Consider the following 25,597-nt stretch of genomic DNA (forward strand, 5'->3'; position numbering starts at 1 on the left):
AAAAAATTATTTCCAATCAAATAAAACCCAATTCAATCAAAAAAATAAAATAATAATTTTTGCAATTTTTTGATTGAAAATGTTTACTTTGATTGAAGTGAATATTTTTTTGATTGAACAATAAAGAAACAAATCTACCTTCATACTGTTACTAAAAGTAATTTCCCCTTGGGATCAGTAAAGTAATTCTGATTCTGATAACTATATGTTTTTGCCCTCTAGTGGTTAAAGCCATTAATGCAGCAATCAGAAGAGACGCAGATCTGAAACTTGTTCACTGCAAAGACAACAGCAGAGCAGTGTACTTTATACAGTTCAGTGCGGTGAGGAATGCACAGACTTTACTGGGGAAACAAAAGAGAATGACTCAACACAGGACAGCCACCTGATGGACAATGTCCACATTTAAGACAGATGTTTTGAAAGATGAGCAAAGGAAGCTATCCGTGTAAAACTGGATAACAGCTACTTAACACAGTCTTAAAAAGCCCCACTCCCATTTTTTTTTTTTTTCATCTTATGTACCAGGACCTGGATGACTGAGGATCTTAACAGACATAACACTGTTGAAATAATCATGAAAAGAAGATCTTAACATTGTTTTTAATGGTGGGAGTTGCGCATTACAAAGCAAGAGCAGACATCATCATTCAGTCATTCACAGATAAAATCCCTGATGAAACAATGATGCGTTTTATGGCTTATTACAGCATGCTGTGTGAGCACAGATCAGATTTAAAGAGAAGGTTTGCCATCATTTCTTTGGGCCGGTTTCCGCGTGGAGATCAGGGTAAAATCCTTTCTTCTTTGCTGCAGATCAGGGATAAAATACAGGAAATGATATTCTGTTGCAACCAAATGGGGGAAAAAACGGTACAAGTGAACAATAAAAGTGTTTCAACTGCCACTGTAACTAGAAACACCATTTACAGTATATCGTGTCCCCAGTCATGAAGGAGTGAAGTTACTTCTGTTCCTCCAGTGAACATGCAGGTCCAGTGTGCATCGAACCTTTTTAGTTTAAGAAACATTCCAAGTGAAATGCAACAGCTCAACCACAATAACAGCCTTATGCAAATCAGTGTTTACATGATTTTGTGACTCTGACAAGAAAGCTGTCGACAAATGACCGGATCAGTTTGACACACGCGTCAGTCAAAAGGCTGGAGAAGCTCGTCCTGCAGTGTTTGGGAAATCTGTGGCCGAATTCTCTCTCTGGTTTACTACGATTTGCGGTCATACTGGGAAATCAGTAGTAATAATGCACTTAGTGTAAGGGACAGGTTAGTCTACGTCAGACTTCCCCTAGAGTTCAAACAGAGGTGTGCAGATTGTTATGATGTTTAAAACAATGTTTGAAACTTGTGAAAGTCCCATAAAACTATGCGACACGCCGTAAATATCTATTGATAAGTCTCTCCTATAGGCCGGAGATTCAAAGCAGACACTAAATAGAAAAATAAACAAACGCTGACAGCACTGTCTCCATGCACTCTAATGTTCAGTCTTTTTAACTGCAGGTGGGGATAGAAAGTGCTGGCAAATAAATAGGACGTTAGCTAGCAAATGTATCATGTCGCTGTAAATGTTACCAAATGTCTGTGCAAAACGACAAACTGGACGTGTAAAGGACTGTCCTCACGCAGACCGCTGTTTCACAAAGTCATATGACGCGCATACATCAGCATTCCACTAGTAGGTTTATAAAATGGCAAACAGCTTCAGGCTTGATTTGATCAAATCACTTCTCACGCTAGTTTCTGTTTGGTTTTGTAAACAGCGACGTTCACCTCGACGCTGATGGCCGAGGGAACGTCGCAATACAGTATGTGAGCATCAGTAAACTGCAGAAGATCAGAGGAAACATCAGTTGAAGAAAAGGCCAGAGTTTGAATGGAGGAATCAAAGACAGATTTACTCTGTGTGTTATGCATGTGCTTCTGTGTGTGTGTGTGTGTGTGTGTGTAAACTCCTCTGTATAAAGCTACACCTGTAAACATTTCCAAATTTCTTCCTTGACATTCCTTGCTCAGTCAGAGACACTGTAGTACCTCATCAATTTAAATAAAATAAATAAATAAATAAACAAACAAACAGAACAGGTAACGTAGAATACATTCAAGTACATCAGTTCCCCAATACTGGAAATCAAGCAGGTTCTGCTTTTTCGCAGCTTGCACCGCTCTACGGTCTGGCTGTTGGCTGACGCTCTGGTTTGTGGCCTACAGTAAGTGTGCAGCATATAGTCAAACCATGCACCTCAAGCATTTCTGCCATGTAAACCACACAAAAAAGTGCAAACTGGCTCTACGATGTTGAGAGTTTATTGTGAGCTTTCACCGAACTCCCACCTCAAGCTTTACTGCCTGCCCTAAACATGCCGATCGTTCCGGGTCACACTCTGTCCACGTCTGCAGCGGCCGTGAGCTCAGCGGCGACCTCGCGATGTGATGTGGTGACACACCACAGGCTGCTCGAGGTTCACTCCGAAGCCACCAGAAGTCACGGGCCACTCATAACGCGGTGAGGGTGCGGAACAGCTGGGTGAGGCAGAAGACGGAGGCGGTGAGCGCCGTGCACTGTTTGGCGAGGAGCTTGGTGCTCAGGTCCTGACAGGTGCGTTTGCTGCTGGCGCGCTCTGCCGCCAGACAGAAGTCCCTGAACGACCGGGCCACGTCCGCCAGACCTGCGACCGCCTCCGCGTTCCTCCGGTCGCACCTGTCGCAGCCGGAGAACCAGAGGCATATGCCCGCCAGTTCCACCAGGGTCCGGAAGCTGTCGGCCAGGGAGTGGAGCATTTCCTCCGGGCTCTGCCCGATCCCCACCACCTTCTGGCAGCCCGACATCAGCCGCCGCGCCTCGATCTGGAGCACCCTCTTGTTTTCCGTAAAGTGGACGGGGCAGGTGTCCCTCAGGTGGCGCCCTCCGTAGCCGGCTCCGGATCGGTCGGCGCCGCCACTTTCCAGGATAGAGAGGAGCTGGTCCACGTCCACCCGGAGAACCTGGAAGCCGGTGGGAGGTTCTGGGTAGCGCTGCTGACCCAGCTGACTGATGGTGTCCTTGTGCGTTTGAGACATGAAACAATCAGACGTGTCCGAAAGCGGCGAGAGGAGAGGGTTGAGCTCAGAGGTAGAGGAGGAGAAAATGATGGAGCGTGGAAACGAGGGGGAGTAGGTGGAGGAGGTGGATAGAAAGGAGGGGACTGGGGAAGTGGTGATGAGAGGAAGACCGGCTCCAGAAGTCTGGGTTACACCGCCGCTCTGCGTGCGGCAGGAGAACTCGTAGACCGTCAGCTCTTCGTCGAAGCTGTCCCCCCCACTGAAACAGTTGGTATAAACCGCTGGGCAACCACAAGCATCGAGCGGCACCTGCAGCCCCTCTACGACGGACTCGCATCCGGACGAGAGTACGGAGCCACAGCTAAACTCACACTTCAGAGGCGGAGCAGACCCCACGTCGGCAGGGACCTTCGTCTGAGATGGGTCCTCACAGACGGTAAAGACTCTACAGCCCGAGGATGGTGTGTTTGTTGGGTCTGGATTCGGCTCTGAAGGCCCACAAAGACTCATTAAAGGCCTGTCGCTGCTGGTCCTTCTTAATATCTGTGGCTCTCCTTGAAAAGGAATCCCTGGCCCGTTTAAGTTCTGTGTGGTCACCACTAGCAGGGGGGAGGTGGAAGGTGACTGGTGGCTCATTTTATAGCCTGCGATGTCTTCAGCTGACGTAGTGACCTTGATGTTTGGTTGAGGAGCATCTTTTATAGGGCCAGGAGTGTCCGTCTTTAGGTCTGTGCTCTCTCTTTGGAGGAGGCTCGCTATGGAGACTGGAGGCTCTGTTACTGGTCTCGGTTTGTTCTCGTTAGGTCCGGAGAACAGAAGCTGATTTAGATGTTGGGGTTTGGGCTCAGACTGGACAGGCGAGTGGGGAATTACTTCCTTTACCTCTGGTCCTGAATTAAGACTCTTTGCTGAGGTTACTTCTGTAAAAAACTCCCCATCCACGTCTGATCCTGTGACTGTCGTGTCTGAATCATCCGACTCCACTGACTCAGCTGTTGTGTCCACTTCTAAGTTAATGGTTTGTGTGACATCATGAACGTCCGTCACTTGGATGGTGATCTCTGTGTTGTCACAGCGGTTGTCCTCAGCAGGACTTGGGGCTACACTCCCAACCCCGGCTTGATTGAGAGTTTCTTGGGAGCGCGACAAATAAAGAGGCAGCTGTTGTATTTTTCCCCGAAGCGTTGATGCAGACAGTCGACCCATGAAAGTTGGGGAACAGGTCTGGAAGAGGAAATGAGTCGGAGAAGGAGGCTCTCTGCAGAGATTATGGACTGTAGCCGCGTTAGCCTTTGCTAAGCTAGGGCTAGCTAAACTTTCTTCGACTTCAACACGTGGCGTGTTGGGATCACTTTTGGGTTTGTCTACATTTGGATTTGAAATACTTTGAGGTGTGACCTCGCTTTTTGATCTAGCACCTGAATTAAAAGTAGGCGATGTGGCACTTGTCGCAGCCCCAAGCTTCGCCGTGATAGAGTTTATAGCGCGAGTATAGTCAGAGTTGACGGAATGAATTATTGTGTGAGCTTCAGCCATCGGAAGAGACTTATTACTGTTGGGTGGCGTACTCGCTTTACCTCCAGCTGAGCCACCGATGCTATATGTTGTAGCTACAGTCGTTTTGACTCTCTTACTGCCTCCATTTACGGAATTACTCACTTCACCATCATCATCATCATCATCATCAAAAACGTTATCTGAGTTGGTGCTGTCTGTAACGTCATCACTAGTCACAGTAGAGCTGGTTGTAACTTGTCCTGTGACTTTGTTGGTGTGATTACTCGTCTCTGGAACGTGGGATCCACTTTGTATTTCAAAATCTAGAATTTTGTTTGAGGTTTCCACGTTTTCACTGTCCCCTTCCTCCTTTGCCAAAGCCGGGGATTTGTGAAGAACTGGTACTGGAGGTAGCGGGGTTGAAGGAGGAGGAGGTGGTGGCGAATATGACGGAGGGCTTGAATTGTCAAGCGGACTTTCAAGCATATTGACCTCGTTTTCTACACATGAGTTTATCTCTGGGGCAGAGTCTGGGGATAGTAAAAGGCCGTTACTACTCGTTTTATTCTCATCTGTTAAACATGTGTTTGGTGTGCTGTCTTTTGGTGGCTTTTCAGGACCTGTGAGCGGTTTCGTTAAACTGGACGAGTACTCTCTTACTTCCTGTTTCTTCTCCTCTTCCTTCCTCCCTTTCTCCTCTGGCAAAAACATATGACTAGTGAAAGGCCCATTTCCTGCCACAGCTGTTGACTCATCTTTCTCTTCCTTCTCTTTTCCTTCACTCATCTCCTCCTCAGCTTCCACTTCCTCCTTTCCGTCACCCCTCCGATCAGCACTCTCCTTCCCATCTGGATCCACCCGGCAGCGGACCACAGTGATGGTAGGAGACGCTGGCTTAACCAGATCCGTGACTGATTTGGACTCCATTGTGTCAGGTTCCATCTCCATGTCCTGCTTCCTGGTCCTGGAGGTTGACTTTAAGACTCTCGTCTGTTCTCCTGGTCCATGCAAGCAGAGCTTTGACAGGATGGGTTTTGACTCGAGTTGAGCCGGTTCCCCTTCAGAGTGAGTGAGAGAGGAGACGGTGGGACTGGGATTTTGTGTTTGCTCTGAAGGTTCGGGATCTGAACTGAGTATCTGGGCATCACTGGCTTCTGCCAAGAGGTTTTCATGAATCCTGCTGGAGGCCTGGTCCTGCTTAGATTTAGAATCAGGTTCTGGATACGACACCCTGGCGGTGTAATCGGTTTCCATGAAGGATCGCCGCTTCCGGGATCTTTTTCTGAGCTGAAATAATGTTTCTCTGCCTCCCCCTTCTTCCTCTCCTCCTTTACTGTCTACTTGTGCATTTCCATCTTTGTTTGCATCCACCACAGAGATATCTGTAAGACAGAGGAAACTCATCAGCCACTGTATGTTACAATCAACATTGTTCACTGATTCTCTGATGACTCTGATGAATATATGTCCATTAAAAAATAATCTACCTCACTTACACATACATATTTATTCCTGCTGCTTTTACCAGATTTAATACAGTTGAGCTGTTTGTTTGTTTTTAAATATATGCTGTCTTTTCTCTACCTTATTGATTTTATACCGTGTTTATACTGTGTTCTCTCTTTCTTCGTGTCTTCTTTTGCTCTCACACAAAACCACATAGGAGGTGACTTTATCATTCTACTGCACACAAGGACAATACAATAGTCATACATACACACAGCAGCAGGGAAGAAAAGAAAATACTTGATTGCCTTGACTTTTGTGTTTGCTCTGAAGGTCAAGTCCAGGTTGGCAGAGCAATTGTTATTAAAGCAACAAGGACTTCATGAATTAGTATTAGTAGATAAAGTATTAGTACAGCTGAATGGGTTTATGAAATACACGTGTTTCACCTATTATACTGAAGCAATGAACCTTTACCCACATCAGTGATGTCTTCATCTGTCTGTGTTCATATGTGTGTCCTTTCTAAGTGCGTATATGCAGCAGTACTCAGATACAGAAGCAATATACATATTCATATACAAGCATATACAATATACAGACACAAGTAAGTCCAAATAATTCCTGTGTTTTGGTTTTCATTTGTTATATTATGTATTAATTGAGTCATGGGACAGATATTGGGAGAATAGAGTGGAAAAAGCCGAAAAGATGTGGAAGAATTCTGGCGTTTAGCTCACTGGGTAGCGTACCTACCCCCTGTGGTGAGGCTACAGTGCTCGCAGCAGGTTCGAGTTCGAGTCCTACACTGGGCGCCCTTATCATCATGTATCATCATTCTTTGAAGTAGACTATGGCTGCACTAACTTATATACTGCCTGACAAAAGTCATCACCTGGACACAATAGGTATGAGTCTCCTAAAGGATAATTACTGCATAGGCGATTATCTTTCAACTCCAAACCAGTTATTTAACCCTAACTGATGCAATGAGTAGCTTCTCATTCATTTATTCAGATTTTATTGATTTTATTTTATTTATTCAGAGTTAATTCTTTATCCACTAGATGGCAGCAGAAGCATAATTTTTGGATCAGCCCTCTACAGAGCTTGAAAAACACAGAAAAATCTTGTCATCAGCCTCAGAGTGAAAACTAAGTCACCTCTTGGCACGGCCCCTGAGCTCGGGTCTTCAGGCGAGGTGAAGCGGTCCCTGGCGTCAAAGAACTCCTCATCAGAGCTGCTGTCTCCGAAGCCAGGCGGTGGATGGAGGATGGGGATCACCTCCAGGTCGTCAGCCTTACTCTCATCCTCTTCCATCTCCACCCACTCTTCTTCCTTGTCATGGTGCTGAGGGTGGGCAAGGCTGCGCGCGCTGTCGGGGGTGATGTTGGAGCAGAGGTTGTAGTAGCAGCGAGCGTCACTTTGGTCAAAGTTAAACACAAAGTCCATGTGGGAGGAGGTGGAGGACGGGGACAGGGACATTGGATGTAAACCGCCCTCCATGCTTTCTGGTTCGCCTGCTCCGCTCATCACCCCGTCCATTTCTTTCAACAATTTCCTTCTCCTCCTTAACTCAGCTTCTTCGTCGTCGTCTTCCTCACTAGCCTCCGGAGGGCTCGGCAGGAAGTCCACAAGACGGGAGAGCTCGGCAAAGCACAGGGAGCTGTCATCAGAGCAGAGGTTGTCTGAAGAGTTTTGGATCAGCTGGGGATCTGCTCCATCGCCCGACCTCCTGCAGGTGCCTCCTTCTCTGTCGTGAGGTGAGAAGTTGATGAGTGGATGGCAGTGAGCTGGTGGAGGGGTGAGGAGGTGAGGCTGAAGGTGCCTGTGAGAGTACGGGTGAAGCTGGAAGGAGCGCGAGGAACTATTCGGGTGAACGGAGGAAGAGGAACACGAAACCAAGTCGTCTTCCTCTAGGGCGTCGAGAGAGTCACTGGAGGGGCTGGTGATCACGCGAGAGTCAGTCTGACAAGAATCCGATGCTTCAGATACAGACGGCTGCTCCTCTGCTGCTTGAACTTCTTGTCCAACTTGTCCCCCCGAGTCATTGTGCGTTACCTTGATTTGTATTTGTCCATCGTCCTGATGTCTTACTGTCTCTTCATTCTTGCCCTCTCTGTTCTTATCTACTGGGGACTTTTCATTGTTAGCATCCTTTTCTTCTTTTAGTTTTCTATCCTCCTTCTCTTTGCTGTCTTTGTTTCCCCTCCTGTCTCTGGTTTTTCTTTTTCGTCCGTCAGGGTCTGACGATGATCTCAAACGAGGACAAGGTTTCTCGTCATGAGACACCAGGTGGACCAGCGGTTCCATGTCCAAGTCTGAAGAGTCGTCTGAGTCACTCGCACATCGCGACACGTAACCTATGAACAGTACAACAAGACATTATTGGAACGGACAGGTGCACGGCATGTGTGACACTTACACATAACTAACATATACAGCATGTACATGTTGTTTTTTACCTTCCTCAGCAGAGACTCTGTGTTTCTTGGAGCCTTCGATCCAGGGAAATATGTTGAGGTTGGGGTCCACAAACACTCGACAGTAACCAGCTATTAGACAGGACATATCCTTAGCAGCAGCTGACTCCAATAGTAATGTGATGGGCTTCGTGCAGGAGACAAGATGGTGTGAAAAGAGACAGGGAAAGAGACGAAGGAAAAGCACTTAACATACAGCTGCACGCTGACGTCTGCACATCGTATCAAAGAGGATATACTAAATAATGTAAAGAATTTAGTGATAAATTATCCTTATCCAATACACACGCTGCTACAAAGGTGGGTCAGGTTAAGTTTGATGGTAATTAGATCTATGAGGTCTGGCAGTCAGCAGTTTGCTAAGTGAGATTTTAGGGACAGAGAAGTCGTCTAAGGACTGTGACCAGCGAGCCCAGCTCTGTTCATGTAAGCGTGTGGGAGGTGACAGCTGCACTGCCACTAGCTGGACCTCTGACTGCCTTTTCAGCCATTTGAACGTGGTGAATCAGTGGTGGAGCACGTCAGTAAGAGAGATCGCTCAGATCAGCGAACCAGAGCCCAGGTAGAAAAACAGAAGTGAACAAAATAAATAAATCAGCACAGTCAACAACACCAGTTATTTTTTATCTTCATCTTATCTGAACATTCAAATACTTACATACTTTCCCAACATAATGATCATCGAGAATGAATAAACAGGGTCGGCTCTGTTTGACCGGCTGCAGCTCTTTGTTGCTTCATAGCTTATATTAGCTCCGTCGGTGCAGGTACAGAACATTTAAGCCAGCTGGCTGATGTCTTTGTTCCGCGTTCAAGTGCCAACTTGTTTTTGTTGGGGGGATGTTCTGTCAGCCTTTGCTGCTAATAGTTCTTTGATGTCGGTCTGCTGTGTCTGGGCCTCAACAAATCTCATTTGTGACTGCCCACTGAGAGGGGAACTATTCTGCAACTTAACTTGACCCACCTAGTTACACGCGCGTGTTCTCCAGTCTCACCTTGATGTCCTGCAGGTATATTTTCACCAGGCTGACCTTGTCTGATTCAGGCAGCAGCTCGATGCGCGTGATGCTGGTGAACTCTGTGAGTGTGGACAGGATGCTCAGCTTGTGGTTGACAACCTGACTCACCCCGTAGCGTGCCCCGACCAACAGAGTCACCATCGACTCCCTGTCCTGGAGCTAAATGTCGAGGTGGAACAGAGAGGAAGCGGTGAACGCGTTGAAGAAGATGAATTTTTAAACTATGACACATCACAAACAAATAATATACAAATCTCTGGGGATAGTCAGTGGAGCTCAGCTTCCTGCAACTAGGGGCATTTAGGGCATGGCCTTAAACATCATTTGAGTCCCAAACATGTCTGGCCACCACTGTTATGTGTGGCCAGGTAGCTCCACACATAGAGTGTTGAATGCTGCTGTTTCTCCTCTTCTCTCTCTCTCTCCCCTTCGTCATAGGCTGGTAGGCATTTCCAAACAAGTAGGGGATAAAAAGGAGGAGGAGAGAGGCCAGTTCTCTATCTCATTGTGGAGCAGCAGCAGCAGCAGGGGAAGGTTTGCTTTCTTTCTTTTGAATAAGTTAACCCTTGGTTTTTTCCTCTGACCTTGATGGCAGAGTTTTCTTATTTTAGTTTGTTGTTTTAGTTTGAGTTGGAGACCGCCGGTCGTCCTGTTAGGCGTTTTTGTTTTAGGTTATACCTTTGTATAAATGGGTGTGACGGCCCATTGCGTGGCTGGCCCTGTGTTTCCTTCTTTTGTTCCTTTTGGCTGGGGTCTCCATCTCGTTTTGGTTCATAACTTGATGGGTTAACATTTTTTTCCTTTTCTTCCCCTGTGTAAATTTTTCAATAGAGTTTAATTTTTGGTATCCATGAAATCTTTGTGTGGCGCACTTATATGTTGTGGTCTCATTGAGTCATGTATTACTTTAATTTTATGAGGCCGTAACAACCACCACTCTGAATTACTTCCCTCGAGTCTTTGTTACAAGACAGTTAATTCATACCCAACAAAAACTGCTTCTTTCCTCGAGATTTCAGGCTAATGAACATGGCCCTTATACGTAGTCACTGTCTGGGAGATGTTATGTTGACATATGGGATGACCCATCGTTTCACTTATTACTGCTGTCAGACATATGTGCACCTTTTATACTGCTTAAAAAGATACAGATCAAAACGCTACCATCATGGTGGCGCCAAAGGATTTCCCGCCAAATGACTTGAGATCGCTCAGCTCCTCCAGATAGTTGATGCGCGCCTGATCGACCGGCAGGCTCTTCTGCTTGGGATTGTGCTGCGATTGACTCTTCTTCATGTGGTAGCTGATGGCCTTCCTCAGATCTTTCTCTCGCATGTTCCTCAGCAAGGTGGATGACACAAAGTTCTCTATGCCCCAGGTCTTCCTGGAGCAAACACAGACACAGGTCTATTAGAGAGCTGAAACTGAATTTTAGCATGCGTCGACATGTGTATGAAGCGCACACCAAAGTTAATTTAAAACCACCTGCTACAACAGTGCCCCAAGGCTGCTGTCTTACTCTGTGACTTGATTAAATTTGGCTCTGATCAGCCCTGGTATCTGCCTGTGGCCAGATTCCTTCAGTAGTGTGAACACGCACTGCATCCTGTGCAACTTGACAGAACCACCTACTCAACAGACCTGCCCTAGGTGAGACATCTTTTAGGAATTCATTCAGAAAAAATGCACAACTATCATGACTGATCGCCGAAAAAGTAAAAAGAACCGTAAGTACTGCCTATTGTAGTAGCGAATGTGTTTTAACTGATTACAGCTTGGCATTCAACACAAGCTTTGTGAAAAACCCCTGACCCTCGGTCCGACACCATCCGTCCATGAGGACTGAGAGTATAGTGACCTCTCAGGGTTGTGTGTTCACCAGCATCATGAGGAGACAGGACCGGTGGCCTGCTGTCAAGAAAACAATCTGTCCCTAAAGTCTAAATACTAAGGAGATGATCACTGACAGCAGAAGAGGCCGCACCTCCCAGTCTACACTGGCAAGACAGAGGTGGAGTGGGTGAGAACCTTCAAACTCCTACATCAGCAAATAACACAACTGGTTTCGTAACACTCAGCAGTTCCTGGAAAACATTAAGAAATCACAAACCACAGTCACAGTGTGTGTTGGAAACTGCTCTGTTCAGGATAGAAAGTTGTGTCCAATGTATGATAAAAAAAAACAGCACAATACATTTCTGGAGTAGTGTTTCCACTTTCCCATCACAACGGGACATTCAGACAACCAGGGTTATCTGGAGAGCGCACAACATCACCAAGGACACCGCGCACCCACTGCACTGCATCTTCACACAGCTGTCGCCTCAGACAGACGTGTGAGATCAAGGACAACAAGACGTTGGAGACTCCTCCAGTTCATATAATGATGCTTCACTTTCCCGTCACTCGCACAGGCACAGCTCTGCCTTCAGGTCTTACTTCTCCATCTTCAGGCATGTGTTTTCATTCTGCGTATCTTGAATTTTAACATCAGTGTTGAAGCAATTTTACTCAAAATACGTGTTCTGCACATTGGAGTCCATCCCAGCTGTGACTGGGCGAGAGGCGGGGTACGCCCCGGACAGATCGTGGGTATATCACAGAGCTAACACAGAATCAATTCCTCTGCTCACAGCCACATCTACAGCCAATTTAGTATCACCAGTGAACTTAACAAGCCTGTGTTTGAGCTGTGGGAGGAAGCTGGTGCACCCACAGGAAGCCCATGCATGCACGTGGAAAACGTGCAAACTTCACACAGAAAGTGACATGTGACATTTAATCACGTTCAATAGGAAAATTCAGTGTTCAGTGTCATGATCAGGGCAATTAGTATGTGCAAAATATAGACAGTTTATATGTGTTAATATAATATTTTATATCTAGAGCCAGGTTGTGTACAACAGAAAACATTTAAATCCTCTGGAACGCTGCGTCCGTGTAGTTGTATTTATTTAATTCCACCAGGTCTTAAAAACTAATTCAAGGAATATTATAAACACACGGATCCATTCAATCTTAGAAACTATTACTGGATCTCTGGCTTTATTAATACGCCTCTAAAGCTATAGGGGCCAGGAGGGATCCTCACTTTGCTCTGGGCTTTTAACTAGGAAAAAAAAAAATCCTGTTTTAGCTGCAGTTCAATTAGAGGCATGGTTCCCATCCAGACACGTCGATAACAACAAAAAAAAAAGACGTCTCAAGAGTTGTCTTGGTTTTGGTTTTATTGGAAGACAGGATCAGATTTGGCCAGGACGCAGCATTTCGAGCCAGTGAGTGGATCGCTTTCAAAGTGGAGTTTCTTACATCTGAGTAAGTGAGACTCCAGCCCTCACTCATACACCGTCTACGGCTGAAACAGAAATCATTAAAAGACGTGTGTTTATGTGTCTCACGTGATCATCTTCAGGTTGGTCTTGGATGATTGTCCACAGCTCGCCAGTCTCTCCTGAATGTGCAGCGCAGCGAGTCGCAAGGCCGTGTTACACCTCATCTCCACTGCAAAGCGCTCCTGCAGCACATCATTCACCCCCTATCATAACACACACACACACACACACAGAATTATTACAGTCCACAGCATTTACTTTATTGCTGCTGAGCTGAAAAAAAATATCCATATCAACCTGAAGTAGCTTAGAGCTTAAACGTAAAACTCATGACAGTCCACTAATAGAAGTGTAAGTGCAGACGCTAGACATGAGAGTTTCAGGAAACATAAAGGATATCCAAAAACGCTAAAGAAAGGTAACTGGACTTGTAGAAACATCTGTACGTGTTATCTATTTAAAAACCTCATGACGAGACAGTTTCTGATGTTTAAGGACATACTATGACCTGGATGACTGAGAACCTTCACAGACCAGTTACCTTCGTTATATTACGGCCTGATTGATTGACGACAGATATACTTATATTTAAGTTATTTCAATAGTCTACTTGATGGATTTAATGAAAAAAGTGCACACTTCCAAACTAGCTGACACATCAATCGGCTGATTTACATCACGGTGAAATGTGTCAAGTGCAGCAATAACTGGACCGTTGGAAGTGTCACAACACTCGGTTTATCGATTTGATTAAAACTTCAGAATCCCTCTTTAAATTAGGAAGCCTCTTTTTCTGTTGACATTGCTGCAGAGTGCACGACAACAAATCAGTGGATTAAACTTATTCTCATTCAAGCAATTTAAAAGCATTAACACTGCCTGGCGGTCTGCAGGTTGATCAGTCTACCTGCAGGTAGAGGTACTCGAAGGCGGTGGGGTCCTCCTGCAGCAGCACCTGGAGATTTTTGGGCATGAAACAAACACGGAACAGGCATCTGTAGTCGTGGGCCTCCTTCTTCTGGACCACCTGAAAACAAACACACACGCGCGCACTTTACTTCACACATAAATTCAAGTAAAAGCCATAGATTAAACCCGCTACGTGTGAGGAGACCGCGTGTGTCTGTGTTTACCTGCTGTATCCTCTCCTCATCGTGGAGCAGCAGCAGTTTGCTGATGCTGTGCTGCTGCTCCAGCACCAGGGAGAAGTGCTCGATGAGGCTCAGAGAAAGCTTTTCCTTCAGTGTCATCACAATGTCCTGCAACGAAAATTATGTCTTCAGAGACAATGTTTTACCAGAGATTTGCTGAGCTGAGATTTAGACTGTGTCTAGTTGGCAAAATACAGGGAACTAAGGCCTAATTAAATACTAGAAAACACACAAGAGAGTTTATGAATCACTCACTTGCATTATTAGACTATACACCAATCAGCTATTACATTATGACTGATTGTCTTAATTCACTGACAAACACACAAGCTTGAGAACTGGACCACGGAGCAATGGCAGAAAATGTCCTGGTGAGTCATGTTTTATTTGACATCACGTGGATGATGGTGACCTCTTCAACAGGATAATGCTCCCTGCCACAAGGCAGCGACAGCTCAGGGATGGTTTGAGGAGCACTACAAGGAGTTCAAGGTGTGATCTATGAAGGACCCACCTCTCAAGGCAGGATGCATTTAGGACATTTTTATGACTGATTGGTGTAAATTCTATTCAACATATGTATTTTTTATTTTTTTAATCAGACTCACCTTTGAACATCTGCATCTAAGTTAGGTTTGGGCACCAGTACAGGAACAGACTATCATTTCTTAGTACCTTTACTGTGGTGCTGGGCTCAAATTTGAAGGCCTTGGTCTGCCCGTTCTCCAGATACACCTTCAGCACGTTAGGCAGGAAGAGCAGCGAGTTCCCCTGTGAAGCAAACAAGAGGTCAGGGGTCACGGGAGGCGTCACATGAAACCGCGTTAACAACAAACAGCCTGAGAAGAAGAAATACGACAGAACTGTCGCATTTTTATTGCTGGATTTTTGATTTACAATATTTTTTTTTTTTTACTACTGTACAAAAAATACCAGAGAGTCAGATTAACATTTAACGTTTAGCTTCATCTCCCATTCTCAGCTCTTGACCTGTTTCTGTCTGAGCTGCTCGTTCCCTGTGGTGACTCATCTTTCCGCGCCTTAACTCTGTCCTCTTACAGTTTTACAAAAGGGTTTTCTGTATTGATACTGTGAAGTTGTGTGAAAATGTTTACAGCCCCTCCCTTGTCACATTCATTTTCTTCTCTACCTCCCCTCCATCACTCTTTTTCTCTCTCAGTTTCTTTTTACCTCCCTCTGCCTGATCATATGCCTATTGTTCTGTAATCACAGACATTAGGACTGGAGGACGGGGCAGATATCGATCTGTGTTTTCTCTGTGATCAGTAATGGGCGCTCTGGCCCCTGTGGTTTTCTTCATCCAGCTAATTTCACATCCGCTTGCAAGATGGAAACTCTAACCAACTGGAACCAGCTTACAGAAGAAAAAACTGCGTATGAAATAATACAGAACAATGAGCCACCACTTCTTCTTGTTACTATAGTGCAAAGCTATTGCTGACGGTAACAAAACCTATTTTAGAGCAAACCATTCACTGTGAGTATGCACTCGTTGAGACAAACAAAAAGACCAAACCTTTACGAGTTATCTGTTTAATTGTGAATCCTTTTGTCTGAAAAGGATGTAAAATTCATTTAATTTAATCAGCTTTTATTGTGATTTTTTTGAAGAAATGTCTCAACCAATATTTTATTGGTTGAAAACGCATACACAGCACCGTGGATCTGCCTTATTTTATGTTTATTCATGTCGTATGCTATTGCATGCATGCAACAGTTAACTTTGCACAAATGGACATGTAATGAAACTAGACAATGGACATTAGCAATTTCTTAAAAACGTGAACAAAACCAGACATCATCCACACCTGGTTTAAACACATGATCTACTTCTGAATGGGCAGATTACACACGTTAATGCAATCGGACTCATTCTTAGTGAAGTATAAGTCTGATCTGTAAAATCTGCATTTAGAAGGTGGAAGTTGGAAGCATACCACTACTTCTTCAGCAAAGAATAACCACTGTCTTCATCTACTTTATTTGCATATTGAGAACTGATCACAGGTATTGGTCACATAAAGACTTGAGAACTGATGACATCTTACACATAATGTGTCCAGACTCTGATCTTGTGAAAACAGATCAGAGTCTTACGTGTGTGTCAGGAAGCTGCGTACTCACCTGAGAGTGTCCATTGACTTCAACCTCCTCAGCAAAGTGGACTTTCACAGGGTTGGACCTGAGCTTAGCCCTCTTCTCTGGCGTGATGAATGATGACTTTGGGCCCTGAGACCAATACAAATACCAACACAATGTAAAACATCTAGTCACATATCATTTTTTTAATTCAACCGGTACTGAATGGGATGCAGGTATATGTTCAAGCACTCGTACAAATGAGGAAGAGAACCACAGCGTGCGGCTTTTGTTTTGCATTTTATCCAAGCCAGAGTTTAGCTAAACACACGTTTTATTTAGGTGTTGATAACACCCTACGCATATTAGAGGAAGTACAGAAAACTGCACTTCCTCTAATATACACTTTAGGGTAGCTCCAAAAGTCAGTTAGTCCCCATAGACCTTGATGTTGAAATGTCCATGTTTACAGAAGAAACTAATTCTGTTTACAGCCTGGTACAAAAAACTCATTCATTTAAGTGTGCGGGTACGTGATTTGAGGTTTGATGCTGCTGCAGTGGTGCATACACATACTGTGGGTGTTATAGATAAATTAGTTAAATAAATAATTAAATAATTCACTTCACAATCATGGTCCAAACGTGATGTTTGGAACCATGGTCACCTTAAGCACAGTTGCAAAGATAAACATGTTGATGTCTTTATTTCTGCACAACCACCGACCACTTACTCTGCTCGAATAAAGCAGCGGGTGAAACTAATGATCATCTTGGCTCACCGTCTGGTCATAATAAAATTCTTTGGAACTGTTGCGTTGTTTTGTAATCATCATTAGGAGGATGGAGATGAATATTTCCTGAGGAAAACCACGAGTTGCTTAAAGCTCCATAATGATTTCTTGGAGGAGCTGCGAGTCATGAATCACTTTGCAAAGGCGCTTATATCAGCAGAGCTGCCGATGGGAATCACCGAGGAGCAGCTATTTATTTCGCGTCACCTCCACCTTAGTGCAAACGTACACATCGACTTCAGGCATCCAGTCTGACTGCGGAAAATAAAAATCCAGGAGGTCACTGAATTCATTTGGATGGTTTTCATCTGACCCTTGTGCTTAAGTTGAGCTGCAGTAAGATGAGCCCCAGTTGAGTCAATGCGTTTTACGTGACAGGACGTTGTGTCGAAAAACAACTAAAGCACTTTAAAAGAAGCTGTAAACATGATACTTGACTAACATCTCAGGATATAAAACCAGGAGATTTCCTGAGAGAACAGCCAAGAAGACTTCTTCTCCACGCTGAATAAAAATTCAATGTTCACACACATGTAGTGAACATGATGATGTGTGTCTCAGTGTGTGGGGGAGTTTCCTGTTGTCGTGATTAACATTGATGTATCGGTGGGACCTTGGTGACAGGAGTGTTGTTAGCACTGACACTTCACCCGCTCATATGATGATGGATGGGTTTGTTGACCACAGTGTTTCAGGACGTGTCACTGGACGTTTATAGCATGTAGCCATGTGTGCTGTGCATGAGTGTGTTTTTACAGCCTAAGGAAAATAGAAAACAAGTGATGCATTAAGTTGATCTTAAAGTGCTACTGCCTGATGGAGCAGCCATTATCCACTTGAGAGTAATTATGTGTGTAAATGTGTTTCTATTAAGGGTGCGTGTGTGTGTGTGTTTGCAGACGTACCACCATTATTCTGAGGACGGTCATAGTCAACGTGTCTTGACACTCCCTGAAAAAACAGAAGGCGAGGTTGATGAGGAGGTGAGATGTGATACACGTCGTTTCATTTTTATCGTGCACATGCATCAGTACCTATTTCTATGTGTGTGTGTGTGTGTTTGTGAACTCAGCTGTCTGTGCAGACCTGATTATTTCAGCAGCTTGCTCTGGGGTCAGGTCATCGACAGCGACGTTATTGATCTTCACAAGCTGGTCGCCAGGGACGAGCCGACCATCTGCGGGGCCACCTGCACACACAGAGCGTCCTTGTGGTGTCAGGCCCGAGGGTGTTCGACTGGCGCTGATGACAGCCAGTGGCTTGTATTCTAGCCGTTTCCTTTCATCTCACACCGATGCATAATTTTCACACTGCTCTTCAAACCTGACCGTCCCACCACCGGAAGACCGGCCGTCTCATTACTGTCCTTCTGATTTGGGGAACTGACTGTATATTTCTCCACATCATTTAGCTTTCCACCTTCTTCCTCAGCTGTTTAACACAACCTTTCATTTATTATCTCTTACTTCATCCAAACAGTCAGCCCTACTGATAACATCCCTCTTTCCTTTTTTTATCTATTCAGCAGTCGGTCGACATTTACATTTGCCTGGTACGACACAGAGCTACAGCCAGAAGCTACAGTGGACATTTACAAGCTGTGATTATTCTCCACATGTGTCGATTGTTCTGTCCTTTCCTCTACACCTTTAACTGTGCTCTGGTCAAAGAAAAGACTTTTCTGTAATAAACTGACACTAACACAAAGAAGATTTAATGAAGCTGAGTTTCACAGCATTACACAAAGGTTTTCTTTGCTCTTTATACCTGCAGGCTGAATATTATGTTGTACACTTCTATCATACTAATCCTAAAGGGGTAAATATCATGCAAATATTTATTATTATCATAAATATCACTGCATCCATACAGCACTTCACACATGAGGAAACAGTCTAATTCAGTATCTATTTTTGACGGTCATATAGAACATCCCTTCATGCTTCATCCAAAATGAACACGGACAGATGCAGGTGACACCGATAGGTCTGGAAAATGCTTCTGAATGAGAGACTCATATTTCACTGTCAAGATGTTGTCAGAGACTGAGAGACAGGGACAGAGAGATCTGAGCCAAGGCTCAGCGGGGCCACTAGAGACATGAGCAACAGTGTCTGCGTGTGTCTGTGTGTGTCTGTCTGTGTGTGTGTCTGTGTGCGTGTGTCTGTGTGTGTGCCTGTGTGTGTGTCTGTGTGTGTGTGTGTGTGTGTGTGTGTGTGGCAGTAACAGATGGTGAAACAGTAGACTTGAGCCAGACAGGAGAAAGTGAGGTAATGTGCCCCAGGACCTGAGGGGGTTCAGATCGTTATGCTTCTGCACCTCAGCAACAAACTACGCTACAAAAATATAATATGACTTCTACTACCAATAATAATAATAATGATGACAATGATGATCATCATCATTGTCATCATTTTGCAGTTTCAGCATTGCACTGGCATCATGATTCTACTTCTATTCTTCTTCTTGTAATTTTATGTTCATTATACTTTCTAAAGTCTTCTATTACTCGTTCATGGGCGTATTCTCTTGGTACACTCATTAGTTGAGAAATGTGTCGTCTTTATAGTAATGTGTTTAAATGTGATCTAAATGAGTATGTTTCTGTTAATGTGACACTGGCCACAGAACGCAAAATACACAGTGTTGTGTTTTTATTTGAGAGGTGTTAGTGACTGGATTTATGTTGATTTTGTCTCGTTTAGTTGGATTCAACAACTTAACCTGTACATATGGAGGATCACTCTTATCTGTACTTATGTATCTGGAACATGCAAGAGCCTGTATGTGTGTGTGATGGTGTTACACAACTAAATTTAAGACAGTTCCTTTATCTGTTGTTGCAGTTAAATACATTCCTATAGTTGGTTATATAGTCACATATATATAAAGAAAGATTGTGTGGTTATGGACTTGTAAACAGTAAACAGCCCTGACACACACTTACATCCCAGACACACCTCCAGCTGGTGATGTACACTCCAAACCTTTTCCATCTATATTTGCTGGGGACAGTGCACATCCTGAAAGGAAGTGCTTCCTGAGAGCTTCAATTATGGGCTAAAAAGTCCATCTTCCTTCAGTCCTTCCAAATGTGCTTTGCCTGCTCGTTATATCGAGGCTGATTTACACACACGAACATTAGAGCCACACTATGTTTCCTCTGTTAATGCAATTTAATGTGCATGTATGCAGTATCAGCAAACAGTATCAGCCTCCCGTGGAGGTTTCACTGTTGTCGATTTTGTACTGTGCACTAGCCAGAGCCCTGCAGCGGTCTGGCACAGCTCCACTACTTCATTTGCTTAAGGGGGTTTATTTTATGCAAAATAACACATCATTCCCAGGACAAATTGGAAGACAATATATTCTGCACCTGAAATAACCCGGTATATTTTAAGACGCTTTCAATAATTACGCTATTCAAATAACTGATAGAAGCATATTCCTGTTAGTGTGATACAGTTAACATTTCAGTACCAAAAATACTAAAATATTTAGGAAGCTTAAACTAGTACTAGGGTATATAAAAGTAGGTAATAAATTATTCATTTTCAAATGATTTCCTTTTTTGAGTCAACACTCTTGTCAATCTCTTGTTAAACTCATTAGATTTGTGTGTATCTGCCAGCAAACCTCCAAGGTGTTCACACATATATTCTCATCTGGTTCCTCCCACTGTGGAGGACCAGTGACTTTAAACCAAGATCTTGCAGTTTTCCTGAGCTGCTCACCCTGGTAAATTTATTTATGCCAGAGACACAGCATCTCTTCTTCCCTTGCTACTCTTCCTTCAGTAGGATGGGAGACTCTAATCCTGGAACGATGCGGTAGAAACTGAACTAAAGGAATCTTAGACGCTGTGTTTTAGGGCAGATGCAGACAAAACACTGCAGATGCTGGCAAAGGATGCAGATTCCTGCTGGATAAAATGTGATCTCTGTGGGAGAAGAAGCCTGAGCTGGTTGAGGACCGAGCACACACACCTGGGCCCTATAGCAGTGTCAGCTATAAAAGTAAACTCACTGATACAAATTGATACTCCTTCTTCTTCTGCGATTTCCAGCATGAGAATAACAAATCAGTGTAAACACAATAAGTCTGCAGACATTTAAAATGTGTCTGCTTACTCTTAATATCTGTGTTGCGTTGCATAAATATTGCCCTACCTGGGGTGACGTCCTGCACCAGGATGGGGACCTGGGAGGAAAGAGTGAGTCCATGAGAGCGGAGGTTTGGGTCCAGTTGGATCTGAACACTGAAGCGGAAAGGATAATTCCTCTGATCACAGACGCTGGACTCTGCTGCCTTCCCATCCACCGCAGCCCGATCTCTGGAAGGATCATTCAGAATTATTTTCCCCAGTTCTGTTGTGAACTACTTCATATTTGGATTGCTGATAAAATACAGTGGACTGTGGCAAATCACTGCATAAATTATTTGTCACAGGATGAAAAAACATACAGGTGAATCACTAATTTAGACTCCGTGTGGTTTCCATGATGTCCATTATGTAAAACTGAGAATCTGACTAATGAATTTAAACAGTCAAAGGACAGGATTACCTGCTCAGAGAGTGAGACCTGCTGCCTAAGTCTCGGGACCGTCTCAGCCACCGTCCCACCACCTGCTCCACCCGGCTGGCCCTGCGGGACGGGGAGCGGCTCCTGTCCTGCCCCTCCATTTACCTTGCAGGGGTTAAAGGTCAAACATCTATTTAGTTTACATAGTTAAATGTTTCAACAATAACAAAATAAACGATGCAAACGTTAAAAAAAAATATATATGAAAAGTTTAATACAAGAGTTCAAACAGGCAAAGAGTTGATGGAGGACAAACAACCTCAAGAGCCAAACTATGATCCTCAGGTCCAAGTAATGCAAATGGAAACACACAGCACAAGCACGACCTGGGTGAACACACTCAGTATGTCCTCTTATGCACCACTGGCAGTCATCAGTCCTCAAGGATGTACTTAAAGCTAATCAGAGTGTTTCCATGAACACAGTAAACAAGCGTGGAGAAGCATGGTTGCTACACCACAGATAAAAGAAAAGATTTTTGCTCACAAGACAAGACCCAGTGTTCATGTCCGTACGAAGCATTAACAAAGTTCAGCGAGAGCTTTTAGAAACTGCAGAGGACGCCGAATGAAAGGGGTTGAAATCCGACATGATGTCCTCAGACTGCAGCTCTTTATCACATACTTCATCATCCCGGTCAGAGACTCTGAAGCGAACAGTTTGAATAAACTGTAATTCTGTCTATAAACCTATACAAGCAGCATACAAAGGTAATGGAGAGGACTGGAGACCACAGAAGCCACACATACACCCTCACCCACACATTAGGATCTGGGACTTCTGGGTATTATAATTGGCTGAGGACAACAGTGATGTCATTTGTGGCATCATGCAGCCCAGCAGGCTCTTAGCGTGAGTTATGAGCCACTTGCTCTTCTGTTGCCTTCACGCCTTAATAAACATCAATATCAATAGTTCATAATATCCAGTAATGACGGCGTCTCCTTTAAATGGTGCCCGGTTGTGTTGCTGTGAGGCAGGTGGTGGTCATAAATGATCGTTGAAAGACTGCGATGGTGAGATGTAATGGACATGGGTCACCTCTGCTCTCTGAGGGGTTAAGTCAGGCTAATGCACGAGTCTACAATTCACCAGTGAGTTAATGGGCCACCGTGGAACCAATATTTTCGGTATCAGCTTACATACGCATGTGTGCTCATCATCACATTTAGCAAATATCCATGAGCGTGGACATTATCTGGCCTAGTGAGATTACACTGTAAGAAAAGGACAAAAATCCATATTTATGGTGCGAAATGCATTCACAAAATGAACCTGTTTGCTGTGTGACTGGTGCGACAAGCAACGGATAAAAGTTGAGTCGGTCTCGTGTGCTCCAATAATGCACGATTTGTCCTTTTGTAACATTATTGCTCACAGTGTGAACATAACAACAGACAGATTCAAGTGTGACCAATTCAGCTGCTGATGCCTCATTATCACCCTTGACTGAATCATGGCAGACTTTTTCTATTTTGTCCCTGAAAAGTGACTCATTTGTTTTCCTCATTTTGACAGTGTAGTGTCATGAGCGGATTGAAGGAATTGTTACAATGACCACTTACTCTGTGGGCTGTTGGTATTTGAAACAAGCGATATCACTACGGGGCTGAAAACTGAAGCCAACACAGAAGTGCAGTTTGTCCAATGGCCACTTGAGGCTGGCTCCAATTCTTAGTCAATCCCCATAGACCTCCATGTTAAAATGTCCAACTTTCAAGCATGAAGAAACCTGCAGGCTGGTTCAGAAAGAGGTTTAGTCTCTAAAGTTAATGTCTCCATTCATGACAACTGCACAGAAGAGAGTGTTTTATATAATCTACATGTTTGTCAGGGCTTTGAGAGACAGATGTGTGTCCTCACATGTCGGTGGCTATCTGCTCCTGCTTTTTGTATTAGCTGGGAGTTATGCAAACTCAAGCACTTCCAAGATGGCGACAACCAGAGACTGCACACAGAGCTTCAAAATTTCTCCTCAGTAAACCTATGGATGACGCCATGGACATTTTTATTAACAGTCAACACTTAGCTTCAGAAAACGATCTTGAATTGCTAAAACAATTGCATCAAATATTGTTAATTAATTCATTTGTATTTTTGATAGAAAAAGTAGTTTGTAAGTAGTAATAGTAGTAGTAGTAGTAACTATTACAGGGTTATGAAAAGGGCTAGGTACTCGAGAGTAAAACTAGAAACTAGAAAGTTCCCTCACACGACTGAGGCAGTCGGACAAAGACTCAGTATATTAGCCGACACCTAATACGCCTTTCACATCGTCAAAGGAAGAATCTACTTGACTGAGACTGGAAACAGATACTCCGCAGAGGAGCATCGCCTTACTACGAATGACAGATTGAGAAGAATACGAGTGAAGGAAGTAGCGAACAGTATATGAATGACTCATTCGTTTGAGCAACTAATTAATCACACAGTGGGAAAAGGAGAGGAGAGACACTTTGACACAGAATACATTTGATGGAGAAATGAACACATGATGAGCAGATGACTGACAAACACCACACCACATCAATCAAAGGGTGGATGAATAAGAGGATGAGAGCATGAATGAGACTTTTAAATGAGACTTCACCGACAGGTTGCTCATGTGAAGCGCTAATAAGCAGTGGGACGGATGAGTGCATCGGCACAGTTACACACTGACGGATGGAGTGAACGAGTGAATGATCTCAGCAGGCTTCGCTGCGTCCCTCAGCGAGCAGCTGCAGGAAGGAATCTCCCCCAGACGGACGTTGCTGATGATGGGCATTAGCAACGTCCATTAGAGGAAACAAAAGGCTGGGGAGAGGAGAGGAGAGGAGAGGAGAGGAGAGGAGAGGAGAGGAGAGGAGAGGAGAAGAGAGGAGAGGAGAGGAGAGGAGAGGAATGACAAAAACAGGAAAGTGAATAAACAGAGGACAGAAGACAGATGAGTGCGATAGAAGGTGAGGGAAGTGGAGGGCTTAGTGATGAAAGTGTTGAGTGACACAGCCAGACAGCAGCGTCTCCTGGGGGATCTTGAGTCATAAGCACATTATCCCTCCATCTGTCTGTGAATACCCCTCTCCTGCTCCTCACTTTGTCCTCTCATCCTATCCGTCGCTCATTTCGATTCTTTTTATTTCACATCTCACTCCTCATATTTGCAAGTTGCGGAGACACGCCGCAGGAGGTTTGGACAGTCAAACGTGCTCACCGGCATCGTGATCGCAGGGTCCGAGTGGACGTGACGTAAAATGAGCGACGTCCTCCTCGATGTGCGTTTTTAAACACAGCATACTGGGACAAAGCATTCCAGGCCTCAGCGTCAGTCCCTAAATAACTTAGATTGAGTGTAGCCCCCCAATGAAGAACAAACCCAGCAAATTAAATCCAACTCCCATTGTGCAAATACAGCGTTCAAGATAAGAGACAGGAAATGTCAGCTGATTTTCTTTTTGACAAGGTGTAACATTAGAGGCTGATGGAAACCGCATACTTCCCTCTAACACCAGTCACCCTCCATCTCATATGTTTAATAAATACTCTCAGTGCATCGAATGCTGACTCTTTAAATGCTTATTACTGGTTTCTTATAACAGACTGAAGGGATTCTGGGCACATTCTTCTGGTCTTGTAGCCGCTGCTATCCATTTTGGATGAGACATTTATGAGTTACGAGATCTGGAAACGAAGGCCCTTGACTGTTAGGACTGAAGATGTGATTCCTGAGGCAGTGTTGTCAATATTATCAATGACGCAGGGGGAAAATATTCTTCCTCTGTTCTATTTCTGACAGATTCAATGCTCAACATGCTTCTGACAAATTCAAGTAGGATTCTTGAACTCCTGCTGATGCAGATCAGGGGTATGAAGTCTGAAATCACTTTTATGCAACCTGAGTTTCAATAACAACATGTAGAGCACCATAAATGAGCTGGACAAAACACTAAAATGCTCCAGTGACTAATAAACAAAGTGTGACAGAACCTTTGGTGGCGTAGAGACACAATAGCATGTGTTCTCAGGCTCATTCACTTTGAGACGTTCCTTGCTTATACCATGCTACTCACATAAATGTTTTTCTGCCAGACCACTACTCCTCCAATAACCCGTTCCCTCTCTTTATATTAGATTAGTTTATGTTGGAGGAATCAC

General features: G+C 44.3%; 1 protein-coding gene across 2 annotated transcripts in view; it reads right to left on the reverse strand.

Annotated features, from left to right (window-relative positions):
- Window positions 1-584: 584 nt before the first annotated feature.
- Window positions 585-25,597, reverse strand: part of LOC125003672 (FERM and PDZ domain-containing protein 1) — a 37,237-nt gene continuing 12,224 nt past the window's right edge. For both annotated transcript variants that reach the window (XM_047577734.1, XM_047577735.1), the window contains 14 exons: window positions 21,446-21,568; window positions 21,050-21,213; window positions 17,967-18,069; window positions 17,786-17,831; window positions 16,133-16,237; window positions 14,663-14,758; window positions 13,970-14,095; window positions 13,744-13,863; window positions 12,903-13,039; window positions 10,669-10,888; window positions 9,481-9,663; window positions 8,468-8,612; window positions 7,166-8,365; window positions 585-5,938 (listed from right to left, as the gene is read on the reverse strand). In XM_047577734.1, coding sequence (XP_047433690.1) covers window positions 2,514-5,938; window positions 7,166-8,365; window positions 8,468-8,612; window positions 9,481-9,663; window positions 10,669-10,888; window positions 12,903-13,039; window positions 13,744-13,863; window positions 13,970-14,095; window positions 14,663-14,758; window positions 16,133-16,237; window positions 17,786-17,831; window positions 17,967-18,069; window positions 21,050-21,213; window positions 21,446-21,564 — 6,189 coding nt within the window. In that variant the 5' untranslated portion in view covers window positions 21,565-21,568 and the 3' untranslated portion in view covers window positions 585-2,513. The remainder of the gene's footprint in view (window positions 5,939-7,165; window positions 8,366-8,467; window positions 8,613-9,480; window positions 9,664-10,668; window positions 10,889-12,902; window positions 13,040-13,743; window positions 13,864-13,969; window positions 14,096-14,662; window positions 14,759-16,132; window positions 16,238-17,785; window positions 17,832-17,966; window positions 18,070-21,049; window positions 21,214-21,445; window positions 21,569-25,597) is intronic.

The sequence above is a fragment of the Mugil cephalus genome, chromosome 2, assembly GCF_022458985.1.
Source record: "Mugil cephalus isolate CIBA_MC_2020 chromosome 2, CIBA_Mcephalus_1.1, whole genome shotgun sequence".
Lineage (NCBI taxonomy): Eukaryota > Metazoa > Chordata > Actinopteri > Mugiliformes > Mugilidae > Mugil > Mugil cephalus.